The following is a 19,181-nucleotide window of genomic DNA, read 5'->3' on the forward strand; positions in this document are numbered from 1 at the left end:
ATTAATTATAATGAAATAATTTGTTGTACCAAATTCACAACTAAAAATTATTGCAATAACCAACACCATTCAATTTTGTACACACGTTACATTTCTTACATAATCAAAATAATTTTAAAAAATAAAACTTACAAAAAATAATACATTGTAATTGTTTTTTAAAATTTGTTACACAATCAGAATAATTAGGAAAAAAAATTAAAATAAAATATTTGCATAGGTGGGTGAAAAGAAAAAAAAGCCAAATTTTTTGCCACAAATTGAAGTGAACAAGTACAACGTGGACATCACGTGTGAGTAGGAAATATGTACAAAAAAAAATAAACAAGTAAAATAAAATATTAAACTTTGTACATATATATCTTCTCAGGTCAAGCTGTTCGACCATACATTGAAAAACCAAGTTGTATTGGCCATCACGTGAGGCACTGTCGGTATGCATAGGGGCATAGGGGCAATACGGTAATTTGCATATTTATTACAATATTATAATGTACATTTTTTCGTAAAAAGTCAAAAAGTTATCTCAAACACTTGTTTTTTTTCCCTTATTTTTTTTAGCCAAAAAAGTTAAAAAGTGCACTTATGTAAATCATCCAAAACAACCTCTAATCACATATAAAAATGGAAAATTTTGCAAATTAGTAGCATTTTTATAAAATATTTACAAATTTATGTAAAAATTATAATTAATTATTAAAATTGATAAATTTTTCATTGATTTGTATTTTTTTTTTAAACTTGTATTAAAGTGCAATTTTTCCTAAAAAAATTTGGCCCGTAACAATAATACATGCTTTGATTACTGATGGTTGAATTTGGAATTTGGAATTTGGAATTTGGAATTTTGACTTTGGACTTTTTTTTTTTAGATGGGAGACTTTGGACCTGTGTAGCTATTTTTACGGTGAAAGATTATGGATTTAAATTTCATGAAAAAGAATTTAATATTATTTGAGAGGTTTTTTTCGCAGTTATTATGGACATATATGCAGTTGTTCATTTTTTTATTTTTTATTTTTTTTTAAGTTTAGACTATTTCTTGTGGTGATTTCAGCTATTGTTGGACTGTTACAATTTAGTTGTCCAATTTGATTTATGTTAGAAAAATTTTAGAAATTTTAAAAGTTTTACTAAATTTTCTATCAAATGTCTTATATGAGTGTGAGACTTTAGTAGAAAATTTGATAATTTTTTTGAGATTTCTAACATTATTGTTTATGTTATATTTGTAATGACGTTTTTATTGATTGAAATTTTTTTTACATAATCTGGGATTGATGTGGCAGGATAATCACTTAAAAAATGCTAATTACATAAACGAGACTATTGTATAATTTTACAAATTCTATACATATTTTTTGTTTGAAAAAAAAAAAAAAAACAAACTCATTTAAGAGTGGTTTGGGAACAAATTAAAAAAGCCAAAAACTAAAAAAATTATATAAATTATCACATTATTCACATTACTTTTTATTATATATTTTATAAAAACTAAAAATAAAAATAAAAACAAACTCCAAACAACCGCTTATCGTATAAGTTCATGCGCTGTAACATTAATTCGAGCCAGACTAATGTACATGTTGTCCCACAATTATCCCCACTACCCTCCCACTAATAACAATCATGCTGGGGACCCCGTGGGGTGACCCCAGCACCCCACCTCACGTAGAAGCTGCCAGTAAAAGTTAAAAAAAATGGACCAATCAAAAAATTGTGAGAGCGGTGGGGTCACCCCTATCGGAGTCTAGGATATTTTTTCACTAATAATATGATTAGTACAGTTATTACATATATTAGTTAATGTATTAATATTCGACAATGCTACGCAACTCAAATTTTGTGGCTCAAAAGTGACTTAAATGGCCAAAACAACGTAAGAACATAAAAATGGCCATAACGACGTCGTTTTGACCATTTGAGCCACTTTTAAGCCACAAAATTTGAGTTACGAAACATTTTCTATTAATATTAGTTATAATATTATTATTAATTTTACTCTAATATTATTATTAATTTTACTCATTATATAAATTATAAATATTAAAAATTTCTTAAATTATATTACATCACCAATTAATATACTAATTAATACATATATCATTATTCTTATTAGGCATGTCAGATCACATCAAGCTCAACACAGTATAGTCAGACTCGATGTGGATTTGGGCCAACATCACATCTCCTCTCCTCTCTCACATTATTATTATTATTATTATTATTATTATTATTGTTAGGACAAATTACATATATCTCTATCGAGATTTAATTAAATTATAAATATCATTCTGAAATTTTAAAAATTACAGATATTCTTAAAATTTATATTTTTATAACAAATTACTCCCTAAGGTTTATATTTTCATAACTATTTACCCCCTAATTTATTATGTAAATATAACTTTCGGGGATATCTGTAATTTCTCAAATCTTGGGGGTATCTGTAATTTTACTAAACCTCGAGGGAGGTATATGTAATTTTCCCTTATTATTATTATTATTATTATTATTATTATTATTTAACAAATGTTGGGTAAAATAGAAATACATTTTTTTAAGATTTATTTAAAGTATAAATTTTAAAAATTATAAATACACTCTTATTAGAATTTTTTATTTAACAAAATTAACTAAAAAAATAAAATTTATAAGTATTTTTTAATACAATAATAAAATTATCTAAATTATTAATTAAAACATATTTCTAATATCATTAAAAATTATTAATTGATTTCATGATTTATTAATAAAATTGGCAATTTGTTACTAAATTAGAAACATCAAGAGAAATATAATTTTCAAAAAATAACAAGGGTGATTCCGGTGTATTTATAATTTACTCAAAAATGTTTAGAAGGATCTAAATAAATATATTTTTTTAATTTTTATAAAAAAAATATTTAAAAAAATAAAAAAGTAAGGGGCCGTTTGGAATGTTTTAAATAAATATACTTTTTGATTTTTTATAAAATATGAGTTGAGTTTGAAGTAATGTGATAGAGAAGTGATATGACTTAAATAAGATAATATAATTTAAATAAGATAGTGATTTTTTTAACTTTTTTTAAAAGATGTCAAACTTAGTCTAAGATGACCAATATATATATGAAAATGCCTAAGACCCCCAGCTGGGGGTGCTGGAGGTCGTGCGTGTAGCCCACTGATTTGGCCAAAAAAAACAAAATTTTTTTTTTTTCAACGAATAAGGGGCCGCCATGTCAATGGAGATCGACCCCCACTGGGGTATGAATCACGGCCCATATATATATATATATACTAATATAAAAAATATCAAATTTTTCGTCAGAGGTCATAATTTGGTGCGGAGACTCATGCCCGTCGCGAAACATGAATATTTACCTTCCTAGTTGAGTGAAATGATTTGGGAATTGACTAATTAAACTAACCTAGTTAGATTGTTGCATCAACATCACGACAAAGCTATTCTAGAAAGAGCTGGGATTGCCTCTAATCATTGATTGGATTAAAGAGGACTGTTGGATTCGTACGAACTTAATAAAGATTTCATTTCAATAATTCAAACCGTTCAATATGTAAAATTCATCGAGTACTGTATGTCTATAAAATATTATGTTGATCAGATATCGATAGTTATCTCGTCGGAGTAGATTTTTATCAACCTTTTTTTTCACAGTCCATTTTTTTTATACAAAACTAATTTGATCACGTAGCTATCGATATCCAATCAACGTGATTTTTTACAAGCATATAGTACTTGATGAATTCTACACATTGAACAGTTCAAATTATCAAAATGGGACTTGTAGTGAGCCCCTACGGATAGGGACGAAATTAGGATTTCTTTACCAGAGGGGCTGAACAAAAAAAATTATCATATACACAAATACACATGTATCTACAATATGATATATAAATTATATATACATAAAAAAAAATTAATACTATAGAAGGAATCTCTAATAGAATAAAAAAGTTTTTTTAGTACAAAATAAAAAAAGATGATAAGATGGAAGAATAATAAGATATATATATATATATATATTATAAAGGATGACCATTTTATGTATATATATGCATATATATATATATATATATATATATATATATATATATATATATTTAAAGTGCTATGATAAATAATATTTTTCACAGAAATAGGGGAGTTATAGCTCTCATAGTCTTCTTCTAATTCCATTCCTACCTACGGACCTAACAATGCTCTCTAATCCGATCATGAACTGAAACGAAACCAACCCCTTCTAGAAATCATTGTGCATATTGGGATACACTGAGAAAGTCTTTTTAAGTCAGCTCACAAAAAATCTTGTCTCTGTTCCTTTATTTTATTTTTTATTGTCTTAAAATATTAATTTTTTTAATTTTAAATTAAAAATTAAAATAATATGAATTATTTATTTTATTCTTTTTTTTAATTCATTAAAATTAATATATACAAAAAGTATAATTATGACAATTATACTATCAAAGAATAGTTTTGGAAAGTAAATATTTTTTAAGTATAATAATTATATTATTAAAAAACAATTAAATTATCCAAAAGAGACTAATATTTTAAAACAGAAAAACATATAAATATATCGACTTAGTTTGACAATTGGGTTAAAAGTTAAAAATTAATTTTTTAACTTTTCAGATCATATTATCTTTTTATTTTTTTATATATATTTTTAAAAAAAATTATAAAAAAAAATTAACTTTAAGCTTAGTTTTTAAAATAGGCCATGAGCTATATTAGAAATAAAGCCATCCAGTATTGTTGAGAGTTGGGATCTCCTATAGTCACACAATTTTACATTTAATTACTGTAATTTTTTTATTTAAAAGAAATTAAATTGTGTGCCTATAAGTATGTAGGTGGGAAGACTTTTTTAAACTGATGATGACATCCCATGGTTGAATAGTATTCAAAAATCAAAGGAACAAACCCTCCTCCATCCCCACTTCATGGACTATATGTACCCACTTCTATTATTCTCCAACCTCACAAAAAACTTAAGGGAAAAATGAGGTTTTGGATACTAGTTTTGTTCTCAATCCTCTCCTTCTCCCTCGTCGCCTTGGCTCAACAATGCGGTAGCCAAGCTGGAGGAAAACTATGTGCAGGAGGGTTGTGTTGTAGCCAATATGGCTACTGTGGCAACACCTCGCCGTATTGCTCTACTGGCTGCCAGAGCCAATGTAGCCCTGGCGGTGGAGGATCCCCGTCCACTCCATCTACACCAACACCGACCCCGAGTGGAGGTGATATTAGCTCTATCATTAGCCGTAACCTCTTTGATCAGATGTTGAAGCACCGTAACGATGCCAATTGCCCCGGTAAAGGGTTTTACACTTATGATGCTTTCATAGCTGCTGCCAAGGCTTTTGGAGGTTTTGGAACCACTGGAGATACTGTCACTCGCAAAAGAGAGATTGCGGCCTTTCTAGGCCAAACTTCACATGAAACTACAGGTAAAATCTTTCACAGTTCATCATGTTTTTCAATCCTTTTAAGTGAAATAGGTGAATTAAATTTATGACATGAAAAAAGAGAGGAACATATAATGAAAAGAAACACAATTGATGGATTTGTATATGATTAAAACATGTATAGGTGGGTGGCCAACTGCGCCGGATGGCCCATATGCATGGGGATATTGCTTTGTTAAGGAACAAGGGAACCCTGGGGACTATTGCGTTGCAAGTCAACAATGGCCGTGTGCTCCTGGTAAAAAATACTATGGTCGAGGTCCCATCCAAATTTCATAGTATGTAAACTTTTTCCTCTCTCTCTTTCAACTCTATCACGCTTTTGTTTGTTTCAGCAACGAATATTTTTTAGTAACTTTTATTTTATTTATTTTTTATTTTTTATATTTTATATTTTATATTTGATTGCGAGGTTAAATTAATATATCAATTGTAATAGGGACAGTGTCAAAGGTAATGATGAGGATAGTAGAGATGGTGGTAGGGACAAGGGAGCATACTCTTCCACCTTCTAAAATTTATATTTTATAAGTAGTGGCGGAATCAGAAAATTAAATTAGAAGGGGTATTTATTGATTATAATTTTAATTTTTTTTTTCATAACCAACAATAAGAATATAATAATAATTTTTGAATTAATATTAAGTACTAAAACTTAAATAAATTATTACAAAAGTATTTCACATAAAATTTTACAATTAATTTCAAGTAAAATCGAAAAGAAAATATTGCGTGTAACTAGTGTATTACGGACAATGTATTAAAATCATATATTTAAGTCTTAATATAAATTATATAATAGTAAGATAAATCAAATTTTTACAAAATTTGAGTAAAAATTTCATATAATAGTGATATCACGTCATTATTGACATATGATATTACCAACCAATAGTAAAACAACATAAGAAGGGTGAACTCTACATGCAAATATAACTCATACTCTAGTAATTTTTACATATATACATATATATATATATATATTTGCATATTAATAATGATGGTTATTACCTCTATATTGAGATATTTCACAAAATTTTCATACATAAAAATATAATTTGTTGTAGTCAGTTTATTTTCAATAAAACAATCACTATTATTTTCATAAATTTAAAAATACCCTTGACATTTTATTCTAGATGTTATTTTTGTTCAAAATTTTATTATATACATATGTAAAATAAAAAAAATATATATAAAAAATAAAAAATAAATAAAAAAAAACCAGGGAAGGCACGTGACCCCTTGGTCACATGGTGGCTCTGCCAACGAGTATAGGTTTATAATATAGTTGTTTTATTTATTGTCTCCAAATTTGAATTTATACTTTTATTTTGTCTTTATTTAAAAAAAAATCCATGATTTGCATCATTTAAATATTTCTTTTATAATGAAATCAACCTTTAAATGCTTATTTTTTATTCTTTCTGATAATACTTCTTAATTTATTTTTATTAGATTTTTGTGTGTGTGTACGTGTGAGATAAATTTGTGTACAAATATGTAGAATGTTTACTTATTTTTTTGATGAAATCTCTTAATAAAATACTTGTTTTTCTTTGGGAATGACCATCATAGTTCAAATCGGTGTCATGGTTAGAGTCGGAAATTAAGTTTGTTAGAGTTGCGGCATGCGGGAGTTGGGAACACTATTATAGACATAACATTTTACTTTATTATTATTCCTTTTAAGTCAAAATCTTGGCTCCAGCCACAAGTGGGGGTTGTGAGGTAGTCATTGTGGGGGAAATAGTGGAGGTGGAGTGGTGGTGACAATGATGGTGGTAGTAGGATGGTGGTGCTGGTGCTAAAGTGGTAGAGTGATAGTGGCGGCGGCAATGGGGTGAGATTTGTCAGGATGGTGTGCCATATAATTTTGCATTCCAAAAAACTAAAGAAAATAAAATTTGAATAAAACTAGTAATATATTGTTTGTTTTAAATGCAAAAATCACTTTAGGCCTCCACTCCACTTGAGCCGCCCTGTTACAAACATAATCTTTCATATTTTTAACTTTGATCATTGGCTATTTGGTGAAATACAACACAAAATCTAGAGCAATGCTTGGTAATTTGAATATGAGCTTAGCTCAAATGGCTCAAAATTTACCTTACCGATCGTCTAGACGGATGTTCAGTCAGTCGTCCAGCGAAGAGGCTGATAGTCGCAATAAACAAAGGTGACAACCACGGCAGACAATCTTTCATCCGGTCGTCCGAGCGGGATCCGGCCAATACCCATTCGGCCCATTCAAGTCCCCTCCAATTTGAGCTACCAAGCTTTTTCCCAAAATCTAACAGATAAATGCAGGGGCGGCTCCAAGGCTTGGCCAGGGGTGTCACCCGAACCCCCTAGCTGAATTATTATTATTATTATTATTATTATTATTATTATTATTATATAAATATTAGATTTTAGGAAAAAAATTAGTAATTGAACCCACTAAAATACAATTTTGAACTCATAGTTTTAAATCCTACTTTTTTGAACTCACTATTTGATAGTATTGATAATGAGCTTATTATTCAACGATTTCAAAATATGAAATCTCGTCGTGGTCAATTGTAGAATCTCGTGTATTAGCATGTCTTTTTGCTTAAATAATAGTATCAATATATTGAAATATTTTTGTTTATAATTTTAGAATTTAAATTAATTTGTTGATTTTTTTCTCCATATGTGATATAATGATTAATGTGAATTTTTTGTAAAATATATGGTATTTAAGTTTTTGATTGACACCACTAACGAAAATTCTTGAAGTCGCCACTGGATAAATGTACATTTCAAGATACTAAAACTTTGGCCTATGACTTTGACAGCAACTACAACTATGGTCAAGCAGGAAAAGCCATAGGGTATGATCTGATAAACAACCCAGATGCAGTTGCAACTGACCCAACCACATCTTTCAAGACAGCATTGTGGTTCTGGATGACGCCGCAATCACCAAAACCCTCTTGCCACAGTGTCATCACCGGCCAATGGACTCCGTCTAGTGCTGACAGAGCAGCCGGTCGACTCCCTGGCTATGGTGTCATCACCAACATCATCAATGGAGGAATCGAATGTGGAAAAGGCTCTGTTTCACAGCAAGAGGACCGAATTGGGTTCTATAAGAGATACAGTGACATATTTGGAGTAGGCTATGGTAGCAATCTTGACTGCAATAACCAAAGGCCTTTTGCATAGGCACCTTTATGGTTTTACTTCAGTCTCGTTTTGGAATAAGTTGATGTGAAATAATGTTTGGCGGAGCTATGATCAGCCAAATTGGGATCTATCTAACCTAATACATATTAAGAAATAAAGAATCTACTGCCTCTCAATTAAGTGATTATTTGTCATGACTGTTCTTGCATCACATCACACATTGTTGTCTACTCTATTTTTTTTTTTTTTTGTGTGTATTTTTTACTTTTAAAAATGATATGTAAATAATATTAATTTTATACCAAAAAGTCATCTCGAATGAATGATGTATAAACAGCATATACAGGCACTGCTTATAGTTTTAGTTCTACTGATCATAAGATCTATAATTTTTTCATTTCTATTTATCTAGAAAAACTATGTCAGAAAGTTAGTGAGATTGTGTGGTAAAAATTGAATTAATATTGTAAACATTCATGCATGAAATAAATCTAGACCATTTATTGATAATTTTGGATATAGGATTCTGGACAAATAAAAATCTTGATTTATAGTCTTACTATAAAAGTGATTTTTAATTGATTTTAAAGATGGATGAATATTACATAGCATCCTGATTAGTTTTTTTTCACTAGAATCCATTTTAATGGAATGAGTGTTTGTGTTCAGCGTGTCAAATTTTAATCTAATAACAACTACTAGATTAAACTTGTTAGATCATTTTCTTTAAAACAATTATATATAGATCAAACTTATTCTTTTACAATCATCACAAAAGTGAGAAACAATCACCTTTTTTTTGTTTTGATTAATTTTCTAAAAGATTAAATTTTTTATTTTTTATTTATTTATTTTTTTAATAATTTTTTTTAATATTTGAAATAATTTTTTTACTGTTTAAATATACATAACTTAGATACACCTAAAAAAAAAACATTTATAAAAAAATATTTTTTCACTTGCCATGGGCCTATCATTTCACTTTCACATATCATTTCACCTAAAAGGTAAAACATTTTCCACACCATCTCAAAAGTTGAGCGCATTGGCATAGGGGCTCCAATTGTCGAGCCATGGGCTTCTCAATTGGCTCCACAATGGATGATCCACTGTCATGAACTCCATGTTGAACTTGGGCACTTCAAGCTCTGTTAAGTTGTCTTTCATGGACCCAAATCCAATTGATGAAGAAGGTAAGGAAACTTTGCTCTCATGCTCTTGTTCTTCTTCTGTCTTGAAAACAATGTCCTCCTCTAGGGGCACTGTTAGTGCCACAAAGCTTTCTTGTGGGTTGGTGCTAGAAAAGTTTCCCTGTGATGGAGGAGACGGCGGCGTCGGATGGGTTGTCCTTGATTTTTCTTCCATGGCTGCCCTTTCCTCCAAAACTTTCAAAGAGGTTGCTTTTCTGTAAATCTTGCAAAGCACTATATCTTCCTGCATCCTCATCATACAACCAAAAATCAATACACCAATAACATGTTATTTTTTATTTTATTTTAATAATACAAAGATTTTTTTTAAAACTTTTTTCGATTTTTTATTTTCCATTTAAAAGAAACCTGCATTTTTTGAAAATATTAAAAAGTTGTTTTTGAATTTTTAAACTGTTTTTGGGAAAGGAAAAAAAAAAAAAACAAAAGATGATTTGTAAACCGTCATTGTTATATTTTCAGAAACACGAAAATAATAAAAATAAAAAAGAAAAATAAAGGCAACGAAAACAAATCTAAAAATATAAATTTTTTTATTTAGAAATATTAGAGATTCACAAATTAAATCCCTAATTCATCTACAATAATGTCACGAGGGAATTGAGACTTGATTTTCTGACAAATTAAAATTTTACACATAATATATCATGTAATTATGAGTCAAATTAAAAAAAAACTACTTAAAATGATTTATCATCAAATTATCTTACCAAAAAATTAATAGTAATCATATTAATAAAAACACATCGGACCCACACATTTTTTTAATGGTAAAAAAAAAATTATACAAAAATTGTGCGCATGTATATATATATATATATAATATTTTTCTTTTTTTGAAAAGTATAGTTTTAAAATAAATTGGGAAGCAAGTTCCCTCTAGTGTGTTGTTGGATTTCAATGAGCCCATCATGGAATTCGCCTCCATAAGTTGAATCGTTAAGTTTTAGCACCCTTTGATTAGATCAATCATATAAAAAATTAAGTTGATTGAATAATTATTCTCACTTGATTAAATCACATTTATCATTTAAAAAATAAATGGTAAGTATAATTATGAAAATAGACTGTCAATTATTTTGAAGACAAAATATGATTTATATGGATATAGTAATTTAATCAACTTTAATTTTTGTATAAATAAATTTTCAAAGAGTACTAAAAAATGAACGATTTAAATTATTAAAGTGGACCTATGATGAGCCCACGGAAACCCAATCACACCCTCCAATTTCCAACCGAAGAGAATTTGTTATCAATAAATTACATGCATTTCACTTTTTGAATAATTTTTTTTATTTGTAAACAATACTAAGGATCTTCATATTGTGTTTAGTTTATGAATTTGAATAATAACTTCAAAAAAAAAAAATGTATATAAAATTTTATTTATATTTTACCTACTTTTTTTTAATTTCTCTATTCAAATTTATAAACTAAACCCAGATGGATAACCTGCAATACCATTGAGGAGCAGTGATCAGAAAGTCTATACTCATTCATGACCCAATCAGTCTTGGACCCTCTCGGTGCTCTGCCTTTGTAGAAAACCAAAGTCTTCCTAAGGCCCAGAACTTTTTTCAGGTCAGTGGAGCTCCGAATCGGACGGTCCGAACCCGTAGCCTTCCAAAAGCCTTTGAGAGTGGTTCGGTTGGGCCTCCCACCATGACCATGCCTTCTATCTCTTGGCACAAAAAAATACCACTCTCTCTCCCCTATCTTTGCATATCCTGCGCATCTCACACATTACAACATATCTTATGTTAGTCCAACATTAAGAGCATTCATTTCAAAATGAGAAATTATATATAAATAGATAAATTGTACATAAGTATTATATAGAATAGAGTGCTATATTTTCATTTAAAAATATAATACTCATTATTAATTTATAAATATGCCACTGACACATCATTCTTATAACAAATTATGAATAATAATTTTTCTTTGCAAAATAAGCAAAACTCATCAATATTATGAGCATTGTAAAAATAAATAAAAAAACTGTAGTGATATGATATACATCAACTATTTTGGATTATAATTTCAAAAATCTCACTATCACATCATTTTGATTATTGTTATTATATAAATTATGTTTTTGAATTATTAATTTTTTTTAGGAGCAAATCCCAGTGGTGCAGTAAAACAAACAGAACCACATAATTATAGATCAGTCAAAGTCAAATTCAATACCCAAATTGAGAATTATTATTATTTTTTTTTCAATAACTTGTACTTTTCCAATGGAATTGTAATTACAAAAAAGACTTAGACCCCCTTTTGAAGCAACCTCTACGATGCCCTCTGCCTTTCATTGGTCAAAAAAAAAAAAATTTTTTTTTTTATTTATTCTCCCCCACTCACCAACCCCCACGTGTGTGTGGGGGGTGGTAGGGGTAGGAATCTAAGGCGGTCTGTATTGCCACTGTTGTAATTAAGTCCTATGGGAATTGTTTTTAAGGTATATGATATTAAGATTTTATAAGATAAAGAATATATAATATTTTCATAGTAATTAAGATTCCTTAATATTTTTATAGAGAAAATTTGATTCAAAAAAATTTCTTCTGACGCAGAGAAATTTCTCTAATCTCACAGAAAAATTTCATTGAGAGCCTTAATAAATAAAAAAATATTTTGAACCTCTTCTACTATAAAGTTGAAAAGGGAAGTTCCACTAATTTTTCCCAAGTCCTAGTTCTAAATAAAAATTTTCAAAAAAAAAAAAAAAAAAAGGAGAAGTTACAAATCAATGTGATGAAGACCAAATAATGAAAAAAAATATGGAAATTTTTGTAGGGTGCAGTTTCTTATGTGTTTTTCTACACAAAAAAGACATACAACCGCGATGTAGTTGTAATTATTTTTTTGTCAAATACCCTGATTTGTAGTTGCTTTATTTAATTTTTTTCCCAAAAAACAAAATGAAGAAAAAGAAAAGAATGAATAAAGATTATGTTGTAGTGGAGTGGAAGATTGATTACCAGGCAAATCCCAAGGTTCGTGGTGGTAGATGTTGAGAAAGCCAATGATATCAAAACTGAGTTTATTACCCATTGCTATCCTTTTAAGGTAGCAGTTTAGTAGTTCTTCTTCTGTTGGGTGGAACCTGAAACCTGGTAGCTCCACCTCTGCCACTGTTGTTTTCTTCTCCATTTTTTTGCTGGTGAGTCAGTGATGAGACTTTAAGTAGTGCTTGGTTGGTGGGTTTGGTTTTTGGTGATATCTGATAGCAATGCAATTAAATTTGCGTTCTGCATACACTCCCTTTATAGGGGATGAAGGTGTGTGTGTTGTGTGTGGGTGTGGGAGAGAAAGAGAGGTCTTGAAGGAAGTGGGAAATTGGGGCAAGTCATTGCATGGGTTGGTCCACACGCTTCCACCCCGCAGTGGCCCATTGGTGAGACCAGACTGGTCACACTGGTCTTCCTTAATAAACAAATACAATTGATTCTCTGTAATTAAATATATATCAAAATATTTATAATTATTAAATTATGTAAATTTTGAAATGCAAAAATCTCTCAATATGATTAATCTCTCAATAATACAATATCCTATTTCGGTCACAATTATTTTATTTGGATCATATAATCTCTATATCATATCACTTCAAATTTAATTCATATTTCACATTTTATCTTAAAAAGTTAAAAAAGTATACTGATCTAACACTTCCCAAATAACTCCTGAATATAAGCTCAATTTTTTCCCCATTTCCTAATTTAATTTCAAATTTTTATCCAAATTAATGATTCAAACATACCGTAACCGCATACAATATTTGAATGTCCATTTCTTGTGTTCATTTGTTTTGTATCAGTATTTCTTTGAAAAGACAAAATTAGCTCCACAATGATATCGTTTTAGAATTGACTTGTTAAATAATTTTTGGGCAAATTATAAACACCCCTCGAGGTTTGGTAAAAATACAGATTTCTTCTTTAGATTTGAGAAATTACATCCCGCCCACTGAGATTTATATTTTCATAACAAATTGCCCCTTGAGGTTTTTATTTTCATACAGATTCCCCCCTAATTTTTCCTAATTTGTTATGAAAATTTGACCCTTAGGAGGCAATTTGTAATTTCTCAAACCTTAGGGAGTAATCTGTATTTTTACCAAATCTCGAGAGGGTGTTTGTAATTTGCCCATAATTTTTTGACTTTTTCATTAGATGCTAATAATGTGTTTGTGAATGATTTGCTTTTTTCTTTAATTATATCGAAAATTATGATTAACTGAAAATATTTTTCTCTTTTTTTAATAATTTTTAATTTTTTTAACTTTTTTTTGTGATTTTTTATTTTTTTGAATTAATTATTTTAATAAAAAAACTAAATTGCCAAACAGGATTTTGTAACTGAAAATTTGTGTTTGGAACGATTTCCAAACTATAATTCTACCCACACATTCTAATATGATGTTTGGATAGAATGTTCAAACTATATTTCCACAATATTTAGAAAACTCTGCAGAAAACTCTATGCAATTGACACATGTTAATTTTTATATATTCAAAAAAAATATTTTTGAATTTTTAAAAAATTTTTGTGAGCTTTAATAAATTTTGAGTCGTGTGTTTGATTATGAGTTGTAAATTTTTGTATTAAATGTCACATGTCACATCAAAAATTTCCCACCCAATTCAAAACTCTTCCACCAAACAAATTTTTCACACTCAAATTATAATTCTAAAACTCACAAACTTAAAATACAACTCCTATTCTCAAATCATATTTAAAAAATACTACCAAATGCTACCTAACATTTTAAAATTCACTCATACAAGAATTCTCCATTACTTGTAAGGTGGGGATTGTTATTTTGGGAGTGAATTTTCTCGGGTCCATTCATGGGCTCACCATGGTTTCACTCTGGTGATTGGAATTGTTAATTTTATAGGGTTATATGTAGATTATTTATCAAAATAATTAAATTGATCCAATATTTAATTATATAATTTATTATATTTATTTTCAAACAAATTTAAAAAATAAATATAACTTTGCAATAGATCATATTTTTTTTAAAATAAATTTAATAAAAATTATAATTATCAAATCAATCTGATAAATATATATTCTAATAAATAGAACAATTCAAATTGATGGAGTAAATCCATAGCCCCACGACTCTAAAGCCCCGTTTGGGAATAGGTTAATTTAGTAATTTTTTGGTTATTTGACTAAAATATGAGCTAAAAAAAACTAATATGTTTGGGATGACTTTTTAGCTTTTTACGAAAAGATGTGCAAAAAGTAGAGAGAAAAGAGAATCTTTGACTTTTTAGTATGAGTTGTTGGCTTTTTGGCTAATTTGGTAACTTTTTGACTAAAACAGAAGGTTTCCAAACGAGGCCTAACGGCACTGAGAGAATTATCTTCCTACTACTATTCAGCTTGCTTGTTTTCTCTTTTCAGAAAATACTTTTCAAAAAATTATATTTTCTTATTTTTTATGTTTTTTTTATTTTTATTGAATTTTTTTAATATTTTAAACAATTTTTTACTTTTTAGACACACCTAACATAAAATACACCTAAAAAGTAAAAAATTATTAAAAAAAATCTTTTAAAAATTCACTAAATACCAAAAATACAAAAAAAAAATACAATAACTCAGTACATTTTTTGTATTTCTATGTATTTATTAATTTTTTAAAATATTTTTTTACAAATTTTTTACTTTTTAGATACATCTAACTAAGGTGCATCTAAAAAAGTAAAAAAAAATGTTTAAAATTTAAAAAATATTCACTAAAAACAAAAGAATACGAAAACTAAAAAACTCAATTTTAAAAAAACTTAATCCGTAAAACTCAAACCAAACACACTGATTATTATTATTATTATTATTATTATTATTATTATTATTATTATTATTACATGCAAGGGATGGAGGTTATAGCGATTTTAGTTTAGACTCGACTCATTTGATATTTTGGATACGGGTTTTATTGCCTAATACGATTGTTCATATCTTATTTCTTATTATTTCTTATTGAGTTTGGTTATTTGAGTGTCTTGGTTGCGTTTGGAACAAGTTGGGAGTTAGTTTTTCAAAATGATTTCTATCCAGATTTTGGCTTCTTCTCTCAAGCGACATTTCTTGCGCTCGAGCGGCCTTTGAGAACTCTTAATACTTTTGTAGGCCTGCAAAGATACTGAGAGTTGGCATTCTACACTTGAGGTCGAGCGATAGTCCTTTGTCTGTAAAACTTCTGGGAGTTTGTATTCTTTGTTCGAGCAGTCACTTTGTGCACTTGAGCAGTCACACTATTGTATCTGATTACTCGAGCGACAATTCCCGTACTTGAACGGTTTGCGCGTATATCAGTCCATAAAGTCACCTTTTTGGCTCACTTTTTCATATCTCTCTGTCTCTAAACATTCTAAAAACTCTAGATTAAGACTCTCTTTCTCTAAAACTCACTTTCTCTCTACAAATATACCTAGATCCATTGATTTCTTCACCTGTGTCCCTTTGATAAAAGGTAGAACACTCCAAGAGCTTATTTTTTATCAGAGCAAAGTTGAGTTTTGGCGTTGTTGAAGTTTCTTCATTCTTTTTCTTGTCTTCTAAACTTAAAGTAGGGATCCTCTGCACTTTCTTATGATTTTTAACTTAGTTATTTAGTATTTTCTAAAACAATATTGTGATTTGGAGATTTTGGAAAAAACTAAGGTTTTGGGTTAAAAATCAAAATAGGGGTTTTTCAAATAGATTGTTGGAAAAAGATTGAGGAAATGTATTTATTATTGAGTTATGATGAAATGAGGAATTTTTATCTTTGAAATTGATTTATAAAAGAAATGGGAATTTTGCTATAAGAATATCAAATGTTGATTTTGTAATGATAAATGAAATTGATGTTGGAAATGTAGAATTGGATTGATGTTGATGAGGATGGCGGAATTGGATATGTATTATCACTCCCATCTTAGGATTTTCGGAAAGTTTATCTTTATGAAAATTATTTTTCTGTTTAGAGATATTTGTTTTGGGTTATCGGTAGATGATAGTTAGGATTGTTGTAGAAATTGCATGAGAACTAGGATGATTGAAACTATTTTCTCATCTATTTACATTGGGAATTGTTACATATTAACACATTGAAAATGTTTGATATTTTGAGAAAAATAGGTGAATACATGGTGAATCTAGATAGGGGGTGTGGTTATGATGTTAAGTTGGCCTGTGTGTCCTTGGTGAAAGACCAAAAACCCGCGTGGATAGGTGTCGAGCTTTTCGGTTAATATCAGTAATAATGACAAATTGATAGTGCTTGTATAATCTACTTTCCGACACATATCTAAAGATTCACGGAGTTCTATTCACAGTCCTGCTTTCTATTGAAAAAGAAACGTTTTATGAGTTGTGTTACAAACCTGGCATTGCATGGTTTTGGAAAAATATATAAATGTTTGTCATGAGCATTGTATATGCATTCACTTTATGACTTTGTTAAGATTCATAAACTGTGTTAGAGTATTCCTATTGGGTTTTGACTCAACCTATGTGGGGAAACCATTTTTAGGTGCTGATGATATGTCTCCACTAAAAACATAGCTTGGGAGAAACTTGAAGCTGAAGGCTTCTTCTTGTTTATTTGTTGTATTTCTTTCTGTACAAGCCGAGGGTTTTAATTGTATTGAGCTTGGATTCACTTTTGTTGTAACCAAGTGTTGTCTTGGAAAGTTATAACCTTTAAGACATTTAATTACATGTTTAGCTTAAATTTCATATCTTTTGTCTATAATACATGCTATAAATTCAGAGTTAGGACTTATGAATGTATAACCACATATATTATCTTTTGTACATTCGAGATCATATGAAATGAAGGGTATTATATTTTGTATTATATCTTTATTTCATTATCATCATGAGATGGTTTCATTGCTAATTTTTTTGGGGCGTTACATGGATCATTCCAAAATACCACACCTTCTCTCTGGTCCACAAATGTGTACCCATTACACGCCCAATTTTAATAATCTAATTTGTTTAATTTGTCAATCAGTAAGTATAAATAGTTCATGATAAAGAACCAAATAAATCTAATAAATCTAATAATTATAATCATATTATTTTATTATATTTATCTTTAAAAAATTCAATAGTTTATTTTTAAAATTATTCTTATCGTTCATTATTTTTTAAGATAAGTATGAAAAAAATAAATAAATAAATTACACTAACTTTCCTTGATGTTTGGAAAAATACAATAAACTCTATAATTAGGAGGAGAGAAGAATTCATCTAATTTTATTTGTAATTCTTTATTGGCCAATAAGGTAATATCAATATTTGTTCAATAAATTGTCTTCTAATATTAAGAGGGCATACCTAGCTGAACAATGCGCAACCATTATTGGAACACATGCCGGTTTTAAAATTTTGGAATAATTATAAACAAAAAAGAAAAAAAGAAGAGTTCAAGCCTTGTAACAAAATAAATGGATATTTACCAATCAATCCTATTAATTAGACTTATTTGTCTATAGATTTTATTGATAAATTTATTACTGTAAATTTATTCATAAAAATAAGAGAGATTGATAAATTTATGGGTAAATTACACTTACCTCTCTTAAGGTTTCTGACAAATACAGGGATCTCTCCTATAATTTCAATAATTACAAAAATCTCTCATACAAATATCAAGATTCCCCCAATCCTTCAATTTTGCACAAACGACGTTACTTGTCTATACAAAATGACCATATTACCCTTTAATTTAAGTGTGAAAAGACGAAAATACCCTACAAAGTATGTTTTTTTTTACTTTTTTAACCCAAGCCACCATTCACAACTTCTCTATTTCTTTCTTCTCTTTCATTGTCCTGTTTCTTTCATCTCTCTCATTCTCCTTCTCTATTTTCCTATCAGTGAAATCAAACCCTATTCTCTCTTTCTCTCTCTCTTAACCTAATCCAACCTAACCTAACCCAACCCAATAGTGCCTTTCTTCTTGGTCTCCGACGAGGAGACCACTGACGACGAGATCGAACCTCTTTTTCTCTCTCGTGACGACAACGACCAACGACCCTCACCACACCCAACCTAACCCACCATCTCCAAACAAATTCTACAACCGAACTACCACCGACACTTGTTTCTTCTTTGCTGCAATCAACCAACCACTATAGAGTATGGCTCTAAGTAGCACAGATCCAAACCAAAGCCACAAAGGTGATGGTGGGTATGGTTGTAATAGTTAAGGAAGAGATTGTGACTGAAGTAAATGCAACGACGGTGGTTTCAAAGGCGAAAAGGGGTTATGTTGCTAGATTGGTGTAAGATATGGTAAAAAATGAGATTAAGCTTGCC

General features: G+C 29.1%; 2 protein-coding genes across 2 annotated transcripts; one reads left to right on the forward strand and one right to left on the reverse strand.

Annotated features, from left to right (window-relative positions):
- Positions 1-4,882: 4,882 nt before the first annotated feature.
- On the forward strand, positions 4,883-8,818 carry LOC114277356 (basic endochitinase-like). Its single transcript, XM_028219245.2, has 3 exons — positions 4,883-5,460; positions 5,603-5,756; positions 8,301-8,818. The coding sequence occupies exons 1-3, from the start codon at positions 5,013-5,015 to the stop codon at positions 8,668-8,670; spliced, it is 972 nt and encodes a 323-aa protein (XP_028075046.2). The 5' UTR covers positions 4,883-5,012; the 3' UTR covers positions 8,671-8,818.
- Positions 8,819-9,567: 749 nt separating this feature from the next.
- On the reverse strand, positions 9,568-13,146 carry LOC114277357 (NAC domain-containing protein 6). The gene is made up of 3 exons (XM_028219247.2): positions 12,830-13,146; positions 11,307-11,572; positions 9,568-10,065 (listed from the first exon to the last, which is right to left on the reverse strand). Exons 1-3 carry the CDS (start codon positions 12,999-13,001, stop codon positions 9,661-9,663), a joined length of 843 nt encoding a protein of 280 aa, XP_028075048.2. The 5' UTR covers positions 13,002-13,146; the 3' UTR covers positions 9,568-9,660.
- Between the last annotated feature and the right edge of the window lie 6,035 nt (positions 13,147-19,181).

The sequence above is a fragment of the Camellia sinensis genome, chromosome 4 (genome assembly GCF_055761805.1).
Source record: "Camellia sinensis isolate YWXY chromosome 4, ASM5576180v1, whole genome shotgun sequence".
NCBI lineage: Eukaryota > Viridiplantae > Streptophyta > Magnoliopsida > Ericales > Theaceae > Camellia > Camellia sinensis.